A 10988-nucleotide genomic window follows, 5' to 3' on the forward strand; every position below is an offset into this window, starting at 1 on the left:
ACTCGTGCAAGGGGGAAAGAGGAAAGAAAATGGGGTTATGGGGGTGCGGGGAGGGCTGGCATCCAACTTACAGGGACTAGCTTCCAATACCATTTGGAGGGGGACTATCCAGTTTGCAGGGATAAGAGAGGCAAGGGAGGGACAGATGAGGAACAGGAGCAGAGAGATTAACAGGTCAGAGGAGACAAAAGGATCGGATCTGCTTCCGGTGTAAACAGAGAAAAGGAGAGCAAGGTCATAACAACTCCAAAAAACCAGCAGGATGAAACATTCCTTATTCAAATTAAGGATCTTCTCTGGAACCAAAAGATGTTGTGGCGATGATACCTGGACCAATGTTTTTTTGAATAAATAAAAAAAAGAAGTAGTTCCCAAAAGTCAGAAATATGAAGCGACTGGCAGGCATGTGTTGATCATTTCAGCTCTGTTTTTTTGTTAGTTATTTTCTTCCCCCAAAGATATCTCTCCTGTAAAAGAAGCAAGTGGAAGACACTGAGAGTGGCTTTACCTTTTGGTGGCTGGGGGATTCCAGGGGGTGGTGCTTGACTTTGTGCTCCCTTTCTGTAATCTCCCTCATCTTCATGTTCACCTGCAGAAGAAATAATGAGTGTTATTACATGTAGTCCAAAAAAGAAAAAACAGCATACTCAAAGAAACCAGATAACCCAGATGATTGAATAATGTGTACATGCTCTGCAGTAACCTGCTGGTGTATATCTGTGTACATGCAACAGTTCAGTCATGAGATTTCTCTTCTGCTCTTAACCTTATTTTGGCAGGTTGCTATTTTTTTTTTCTTCTTCCTTGAGGCATGTTTCTGTATCCGATCAGACCGACAGCTCAGTGAGAGGACAGACAGATCACAGCTCTTCCTCATAGCATAAATTCTTTGAATTTTACAACAATTTACTGGTGGGGTTATTTGATGTGTCCATGTTGATGGACACATTGTATAGGCTCAACAATTAATAGATTAATCACAATGATGATCTTTTATTCTCCCACTTGGGAAAATGAACAAAAAAATCTTACACCTTCCTTATGGTGTGGGACATAATGGTGAATAATGGACACACTGCCCGACGGCTTTCGCAGTCTCAGTCCTTCTAACTCATAAAAATATGAGTGCAACATGGGCCTGTGCCACTTGTGTGTGCACCACATCCACGCTCCTCTCCGAGCAAGAGTGACATGCAGGCCTCAAGAATACAATATAATGGCAGCGTGAAAAAGAAACAGACTATTTATACCCCATGGTGCTGAGCGGCAGCCTAGGGTCATAATCAGATTGACATTTACAAAGTGAAAGGGCCAGACTGAAAGATGAATGAAAAATCACATTCTGTTTTGCAGCAAACTGCATAATATTTTGATTGGCCAGTTCTGGCTGCATGCTCAGGGACCTCGTCACACACTACTTTTAACTGGCCGACAGCCAGTAAGGCCACTAGTGATAACTCAGCTGAGAGGTTACCCAATTGTGGGTTCTATTCAATCACACAACGCAGCAGTAATCGCGGCAGACACACACACTGTGTGAGTGCGTGTGTGTGTCTCAACCTTGTTGATCCAGAAAACCATAGCATCCTCCAGGTCAAAGGGCAGCTCCTTGGAGGCACTGAAGGTAGAGAAGCGCTTGACAGAAGCCACAACTTTCTCGATGCTGATCATCTCCACTGTGTAAGCCATCATGAGGGCATCAATCATTGGGATGTGAGCACTCTAGGTGAGGGGGGAGAGTAGAAACAGAGGACAAATCAATTTAATTGGATTTTACCTGGTTTCCAATATTAATATTAAAGCTAGCTAATCTAATTGCAGATTTACATTAAAAAACACAATACACATATTGAGATTATGATCGAATGGAATGAGGGCTAAGGACAAAATCGTCTATCGCGGTACATGTCATTTTATACCATGTAAATAGTATATATCCCAATTACTTTATTGCTTTGTGTATTCCATAAAGAAATGGTTTAAAACAAACTGCTTCAAACAACACTCAAGTTAATAACAAAAGACTAAAATTATTTATGAAGAGTTTTATAGTTCCTGAGAACAATAATTTAAAATTTTACAGGCGCAAATAAAAATTAGCCAAACCTCAGCTGGTGCAATATAAAAATCATTAAACACTTGACTTGCTAATCTTTTGCTTTAAAAAGCTGACAAACACTGTCAAAACAAAGTATGCAAATGTCTAGTAATTAGAGCTCTCTCTCATCTTGGGTTGGCTGAGATGCCTCCCCCTGGTCACCCACGTCACATTACCTAGCTAGCTGGATTGGAGGTATTGCTATATTGGGAGGCTGGACAGTAAATATCGTCACATCACCTAACCCAAATCTAAAATGCATGATTACTTTGTAATTCCAGCAAACGAGAACATGCAAAAACAGTGAAAGTGTATTTAGAGGTGCATCGCTTCTCATAAAAAGGGAAACAGTAATTTGAAGGTCATACTATGCCATAAAAACAGTGACTCTTGGATTCTGTGATGAAACAACAGTCACTACCGAGTGTGGTCAAATTAATGAGATTAATGGATCAGGATGTCTTCTTCGGAACTCTAGTAAGACAATTGTGTTGGTTTGAAATAACCTGCCACGGTTTAATCAAAGGTGACGCCTCTCACACAATGGGTGTCTACCCATAAACCCGTTCTCCATATCATAATAAAATCAAGAGGCCCAGGTTCCTGCCAGTACAAAAAATATCATTCTGAATAGCCAGGGAGGGATTTAACACAGGCCAAATGCGAATAAATCTTTGTCCCAGCAATTTTGGAAGTTGGCCTCTTTTTCTGAATCTCATTCTACGTAAAAGTCTATTGCTAATGTCTTATTCTTTGTCCACAACATCACGGTTATGCAGCACCTGATTCCATTACAGAGCAAATATATGCCATTGTTTTATTTCAGTGTTCTATGCAACATATTACTAGCTTTACCCATGACAAATTAGAAACAATTATTAAGATAGCTAGCATATAGAGAAAGGATAAGACTCATTATGCTGGCTCATTTCATTCAACCACACAGTAGCTTCTGTTTTGCTGAGCTTTTGTTGTTTTGTTTTCAAAAGCAATTTAATCATCACGTCTTAATAAGGTTCATATGAATTCTTGTTGCTTTAAACAGCTAACTTCCACAACTACTGAAAAAAAGGTGTACAATAATTACCATCCACATTTAAATAAATAGTGCTCAATAAATAAACAAAAGCACAAATATAACAGCATGAAGTGCTGTTAAATCGTTTGTTCTCTCCAAATACATACTCTGCCCTATGTACAGCGTGTAGAGGGCTGCTATTGCCCTGAGCTGTTTCTGTGTATGACAGACAAAACCTGTACACACACACACTTAAGTGGACTCAAGAGGGTAGCTAGCTTCTCTAGGTTTTACAAGTCCAGCTGTTGCCCCAACAAGAGTCAGACAGACACGGTGCAGAGGAAGTGTCTACACACGCACACACGCACACGCACACACGCACACGCACACACACACACACACACACACACACACACACACACACACGTCTATCAGAGATAAGCGGTGTCCTGCTCAGGATTTGCCATCCCCTCACAGGGCTTTGTGTCTGGCTGCTTCCACACAAGCCTGCGTGGATTATTTTGACAGGCCGGTAGCAGGAAAAGCAGATGCACATCCCCTACTAGCCACAGCCTGCAGATACGAGGCCTGCTCAACACTATTGTTGGTTTCCATGGTAACAAAAAGTCGGAAAATGGCTGAGAGCAACTGATCTGGTTGCCGTTCCTTCTATCCTGTGTGAAGTGCGCTTGGTGAAAATGTGAGACGTTGGATCTCATTGCTAGAGGGCATGGGGAGGGGGCTGCTTTGTACTTCATTCACTACGCTCGGACGTAGAGCTGTTGACTCAGGTGATGATGACCTACAGGACGTAGACACACCAAGGACATTTAACTCTCTGCTCTATTTGAGAGTTGATCTGTGAAAATATTATAAGCATTATACTCGTTTGGTGACAGCAGTAAGAGTCAGTCGAACCAAGCCACCAGGCAGTGAAGCAAGGATAGATAAAAACCTTTAAAACTGGACATTTAAGAACAAAAGGGAATGAGTTTCAAGTGCCAGCATTAAGTAAATGCTCTTAACAAATTAACAAAAATGCAGGTGAGAAAAATATCACCAACAATGAAATCCATTCTCAGAAGTATTAGCGCGAGACTAACCCTCTTAACAGTGATGATTGAACTGCTTGTTCTGAAAGGGCACAAGTACCCATTTTTTAATAAGGATTTGTACAGTATTTTTTCCATGAACTAGATAGAAGTATCAGCTTGTTCCATTTGTGAAAGATCCAGTAGAGAGGATGTTTACGAACATGGCGGTTACATCAGTGTCCCAATATTACTGGATGTTCTTCGCATTATATTCTAAAGAAACTATAGCTGAAATAAAAAGTTATTTTATTTTTTAAGTAAAAATGATTGAGATACATTTGTTCCAGATTTTAGAACTAAATATGAATTTGTGGACAGGAGACAGAACAGATGTGTGGACAAATATATTAAAAGAAAAAAACAGAAAAGAAATTGTCGTAACACAAAAACACCGTCTAATTCAATTTCATTTATGCGCAGTGTATTGTGTGAAACAATTACAATTTGAATGTCATGCCTATGCACAAGAAAAGCTTCCTAGTGGCTCAAACGCCTGTGGTGAAGATCGATTGCACTTCTGGATTTAGATAAAAGCAGTAGCCGCTTTCACTGACTTCACTGTGGTAAAACAACACATCAGATGCAGGAAGTGCTATGCTGATGTGCTACAAGTTAAATTTGGTAACTTCAACATTTTCCAGATGACCACCAACACGTCTATCCAAACCTTGAGTCAATCCACTCACCATTTTGATGGGCCCACAGGCCAGGTCCTCGTCTGTGACCGGTGTATCGTCACTTTCCACAACATATATGCCCTTTCTGGACAGAGACTGGATGACCGAGAGGTGGGACTGAAGAGACGCCGCCTGCTCAGTCTTGAGGATGAGGGCGCAGACGCGGCAGTACAGCTCGCAGGACAGCAACAGGTGGATGACCGGCGGTTTAATGTGTTCCTGGTCGTACTGGTCTGTGTAGAACGGGTCCCTTAAGTCCTCTGGAATATGGTCTGCAATGGAGAGAGTGCTTGGGTGAACCATGGGGCATTGCCATGTGCTCCTAAAGCGCAGTTTAACTTTCAAATTGTGACGTAGATTGAAAGACATTTATATGGGTTCTTTGGTGAAATAACAATATAATAAGATACTATTGCAGGAATAAAATGGTGTTTGGCAAACACCTTTAACACCAACGTTTTTGCCGCGGCCTACAAGTCTACAGAGTCAACAGGCTGCAGGAATGTGAAAACTTGTGATATTTGTTCTGTATGCTGGCTTCAGTTGACTTCGAGCAAACGTGACCATTTGTGTCTGTAAGCCACAGCAAGGATCTGTTTCCCCAATGTTTTTCTGAAGTAATAAGCTAAGCCCTCAGTGGAAGTAGGCCTCTCAGGTGACACAGTGGGCTTTGCCAGCACTAACTTAACAGTACTGGATCCACTAAAACTGAGAGAAAACAATGACCTACACCAGAAGTCTGTTGTGAAGTCACTCTCAAAACCAGAAATCACAGCCATATAAGGGCGAGGGATGGAGCGCTCGACTTCATGCATGCACAAACCAAATTTATACTGCATCGTAAACTGTACAGAGGCCTAAAATAGGTCTAAAATGAGGCAGAAAACCCATCCAAAATCTTGCACAACACAAACTGATGCGGTGATAGAAAAAAAACAACCTGTTCTGTTAAATCTGCTTTGCAATGTGCCTTAACTCCAGTAACTCGCAGTTTTCACTCATCAAATAATTGCACAAAAGCAACATTTTCAATCTTGTTTTAACCACATAAGTGTTCATAAGAAATAAGTTATCCAGCATGACAAAAGCATTATACAATAAATAACTAACTAATACAATAAAGACACTATAGTCGCCTGCCACCAAAACGACAAATAAACTAAAAGTGGACCGGTCTAAAACATGAACTATAGCACGAAAATCTTTTACTCAGAACTAGTGTTGGATAAGATCACGTTGAGCATCATGGGGAGGTTTCCTAACGTTTCTTTTTTTTTTTTAATACATTCAGCCTTCGCTTGGGGGAATCACAAAAACACAAACGTTGCTCTTCTCTCTTCAGACATTGTTTTATCAGCCTGTGATCATCAGTCTGACTGTGATCATCAGTCTTGTCACCTGCTGAGAAAGTAGGAATGTCCCGACTATTTCTATTTGTAATAGTATCTCTAAACCTTCAGTTTGATGCACCAAATCCCCTTGTCAAAGCAACTATGAAGATTTGTTTTGATCCAAGAATGAGATTGCATAAAAAGGTAGAAACAGAAATGATGACGCATGCTGCCTTTATATCAGTAGCCGCTAATACTCAGATCACATCAATCCTTGGCGCTGTATTCCACATGCATTACAACTACATAGGCATCACAGATGTCTGCAACCACACACATAGTGCAAATAAGGATGTCATTATACAACAGCATAAATCTATAATGAACATACCAGGCAGTCGTGTGGGTCGTTCCTGACAAGCCACGTCGGAGTATATAAACACATTTAAACAGTGGGAATGACTGTGTATGACAACAAAGGGGTCTGGTTGGGGTGAGACTTCACGTTTGACTTCATTACTTAGATACTGATGTCATGTGGCAGCTCGCCGGCCCTCAAACCCCCCTGTCACCAGGAGCCAGGCTGAAAAAACTTGGGATAGGGTGGAGCGTTGAGGATGGGGTTTGGCAGAAACACAGAGGATGTGCTACAGCAGAGTCAGCCAACCATGATTGATCAGGACCACAACACGATCGGCACAAGCAGAGACAAGCAGGGCAGAGCAGAGTAAGGACCGGCAACTATGACATGTGCTCTCTCGCTGGGTCTGGCTGTTTGTTGCTCAGACTGGGAGCAGCTGTGGTATATGAAAAGGGCAGTAGGACAGGAGAGCATGACGTTGAATGCACGCTGATAAATATACATCAAATGCACCTGAATCCCACACAACCCTTGCCCCCCCCTTGTTTCTGTCTGTCAGTCATTGCACGAGCCAAGCAAACAACTGTGCAGTATTAGCTACGTAGCAGACACCATATGAGCCATGGGGTGAAAAACAAATGGGCCGAGGATATTCAGTTCTCAGGAGAGGAAGATATTTGCGGCCGCACCTGAGAGTTGCCTCCCTCAGGGCAGTGAAAGCTTTGGAATTAATGTATGCTTTCTTTTGTGACTGAACATTGTCTCCACCCAAGTTTATTTGCGATGTATCGTTGATAGGCTTACATTCGTTAGCCTACCTTGATTGCCAAGACCTATGATGACAGACCGTGAACTAACTGATAGCAGTATGTCGTTTACACCTCACCGAAGAAATTGTACTTTCTTGAGTCTTGCTGTTCTGAGTTTGTACTCACGGTTGAATGCACTTATTGAAAGTCGCTTTGGATAAAAGAGTCAGCAAAATAATATGTCATGTAAGTGAGCAAGCAAATGCCTCCAAGCTTTGGTATAAACTCTAGAGATAAGTCGATAAAATACCCCAAAGTAACTAGTGGTTAGAGCAAATTCCGAGGCTAAATGAAGTAAATAAATTGGGCTGAAGAAACAGTAGCTTAAAATGAGTGTTTTAACGGGAATCTCACAAGCCATGCTCACTATTTCACTAAGGATTTTTTTTTTAACAGAGCTCCTAATTACATTGATCAAACGATTGTTTTGGGACAGAATCAATTTTTTTTGTTCATTCCTATAAATATTATCAAACTTTACACCCACAGCTAATTTATCAATGCATAAACAAAAAGACAAATAATAAAAATAGCTCTCCTTATCAAGCCCTTTACTCGCCGCGAAATTGGACTAATGATAAACTATTTAACAGAAGATACACTGTGATAGTAAACTGGTTCTTAATGGTTGTCTTAAAATCCATATCACCCATCCAAGTCGTGAAATGTATTCAATGCTCAACTGTTGCAAGCACAGACGAGACAGGAAAATCTGGCCAAAATGCTCAGTTACTAATGCTGATACCATCTTAACAGGGAGTGCGAGTGACTGGAAGTACAGATCAGTATTTTCCATGCTCCGAGTACAGTCTAACAAATATAGCCTAATCCTCAGTGCCTGTCACTCAGCCTGATTTGGGTTCAATCTAACTGGCTAAACGACAAGAATGAAAGGATCTGATGAGTCAGGGAGGGAGACTTCAGTTGCCAAGTGTCATGGGGGTATTACTGTTGGCTCAAGTGCACACATACATAAATATGCCTCCCTGTTTTCCTGTCACTGTTTCGCCACTGACGCTTTCAACAATTTGCTGATGGCAGTATGTGGATAAGACTGAACACATTGTTTCAACAATAACATCTGTAATAACTATGAGAACATGAGGAAAACAGGTTGTCACAAATATGCTATCTGTTGAATCTGTAACGTTAAATCTGTATTTAGCGGGAACATTTTTAACCTAAAAAAGAAAACATAGTCAGCATTTGTGTAGCGTGAATGTTACTTTAATTACTTACCGATGCCATAGGCTTTGGCAAACAACCACCGCAGGTTGGCAGCTATTTTTGCTCTGGACGAGTCGTACATCTCCAGTGGTACAACATCCATTGTGCCTTCTGCAACTCCAGCCAAATCCACTTTTCTCCTGGTACTGCCCCCACCAGCACACAAATCAACATCCATCTTTAAAAACAAAAACAAATATAATTTTACTGTCACCATTATACTGCACGTACTGCTCAGTAACAGTTAAATAACAGGACATTAGCCATCTACAATATATATAGTAAATCGTAATCTAACTAGTTAGTGCAAGTGTCTAGATGCTCAATTAGATGTGATTCTTCAATGAGTAAGTAAATAAAAATCCTCATTTGGCATTTGCTGATTATAAAGAAAAGTGTTGTTTTGAGTGCCGCTGTTTATTCTCTCTTTCATAGTCAATTAGGCTTATATCTGGTGGTTGAGACATAAGTACCAAAGTAGCATCCTCCTTGCTGGCGTGATCACATTCATTATGTTGAATGTCTCACGACAGAGAGGAGACAATGTATTTGCAGTGCTTGACACTTAAATAAACCTAGGCCCACAAAGACTAAAAAACAATCTCAACATAAAAATGGTTGTGTACTAGTAAGTATGTACGAGTCCACAAGTGCAAAATAAAAAAGACAAGCTTAATTAGTCAGTAAATGATCACATTAGTTGCTTGAACCAAAGACACGTGCTGTGAAAGCATATTTGGGCCATTAAGATGCAACCTTACAGATAGTTGATAAAGCCATTACCACTCACCCCACATTGACATACAGGCGGCCTAAAATACTGCAATATAACAAAACTCACAACAACATATGATTGTATTTGCTGTCTCAGTGAATCATTATGTGCTTTGTCTCTATTTTAAAACATTTGGGTCATGTTTTTGTTTTGCTTTTGGTCGGTTCTGCTTTCAAGCACACAACTTTGTTTTGAATAAGTACTCTGCTGCCTTACAGTATTACCATGACACAGCTTCTGCAGTTAGTCTAGCAGACTTGTGTTTCCAATCAGTGCTTGACGTTAAATATAACTCAGGGCACCTTCAACTGTACTTTTGTTTTTGCTGGACGGAAATTCTTGGTAATTACAATTGAATGAATGTCACAAAAGCAGTAGAATAAGTCCAACGCAGCATTTCTACTCACATTAATTATGACGATGAGGAAAAACAAGTGCATACACCTGCTCACAAATACATGCTACTAAACGTAATTATATAACTAGCAGACAACTTCAGTTATCCTCGGTTAAAGTTAATGTTATATTACCTGACGCGTGGAGAACGCTTGACGTTACTTCACCACTAACCTACGTCATAATGTTAATATAAACGGCCCAATGCTGGCTTGATAAAAGAAGCTAGGTGACAGCTACTTAACTGGTTACATTAACTATCGTTACATATATAAACATTACACTTTGTGTTACGGTGATCTCGTCAACAAAGGAAAGAGCCGTTAGGTGACAAAGTACACACTTGCTTCACGTGAGGTGAGCTAAACGGCCACGCACGCGAACGTGAAGCGGCTAACCGTTAGCTCATGGCCCCCTCGGATGACGCTGGTGAGCTGGGAAGACGTTACCTTGAAAGGTGTGGTGTGTCTCCAAGGCACCCTTTGGTTCCGTAAGGAGTGAACACTTATCCACGGATCTGCCTCGATCTGCAGTGGCCTGCTGTGTGGGAAATACAGCAGCAGCAGCGGCGCATCGTAGCCAGCTAATAATGCTAAGCAGGGAGGCAAGTCTGGGTGGTCTCCTCCCAGAAACAGGACCCGATTCGCGGCCTGTGTGACGACCACGACCACGGCAGGCTCTCGGCTCGAACGAAAAGCCAGGTAGAAGAATAAAAAGAGGGATGGCCCTACGTACAGAGTGCTGTTCCGATAAATAATTTTTAAAAAAATCTTATCTCTGTGTTAGACGCCTCATTTTAGCTCACAGAACAAAACACACATACAAATGCAGTTCTTCGCAAGGAGAACCGCCGGTGTGTTCGCGCTCTGCCCATAGAAACGTAATTACCGTCCCAGCCTTCGTAAAAGCATCGACTGCGCATGCGTGATTACCTTCCAGAGAAGTGGTAATAACCAACTGTCAATAATAGACCAACAGTAGGCCAACTCCCTCTCATAATTATATTTAATTTGTTGTGGTAAAGCTAAAACAATGACTTGGCTCAGTGTTTGTTTTACATCGTACCTCCACTAGACTGGCTAAGAAATTTGTTTTTACAAGGGGATTAAAACCACTAGCTTGCCCATGTTGTCCCATCCTTTGTTATTTCTTTACTTTAGTACAAATGTATCACAATATACATCCACGTTTTTGTTGTCGTT

At 41.1% G+C, this 10988-nt stretch overlaps 1 protein-coding gene across 3 annotated transcripts in view; it reads right to left on the reverse strand.

Annotated features, from left to right (window-relative positions):
- Window positions 1-10669, reverse strand: part of camsap1b (calmodulin regulated spectrin-associated protein 1b) — a 23398-nt gene extending 12729 nt beyond the window's left edge. For 2 of the 3 annotated variants that reach the window (XM_068604607.1, XM_068604606.1), the window contains exons 1-5: window positions 10236-10669; window positions 8628-8793; window positions 4897-5159; window positions 1561-1722; window positions 509-589 (exon numbers count right to left, since the gene is read on the reverse strand). In XM_068604607.1, the coding sequence (XP_068460708.1) occupies window positions 509-589; window positions 1561-1722; window positions 4897-5159; window positions 8628-8793 (672 nt within the window). In that variant the 5' untranslated portion in view covers window positions 10236-10669. Of the gene's footprint in view, window positions 1-71; window positions 105-508; window positions 590-1560; window positions 1723-4896; window positions 5160-8627; window positions 8794-10235 lie in introns of all 3 variants that reach the window. The other variant, XM_068604608.1, reaches the window with a different exon arrangement.
- Between the last annotated feature and the right edge of the window lie 319 nt (window positions 10670-10988).

This window comes from Clinocottus analis, unplaced genomic scaffold (genome assembly GCF_023055335.1).
Source record: "Clinocottus analis isolate CAN_PGR_092001 unplaced genomic scaffold, fCliAna1.0.p SCAF_7, whole genome shotgun sequence".
NCBI classification, from domain to species: domain Eukaryota; kingdom Metazoa; phylum Chordata; class Actinopteri; order Perciformes; family Cottidae; genus Clinocottus; species Clinocottus analis.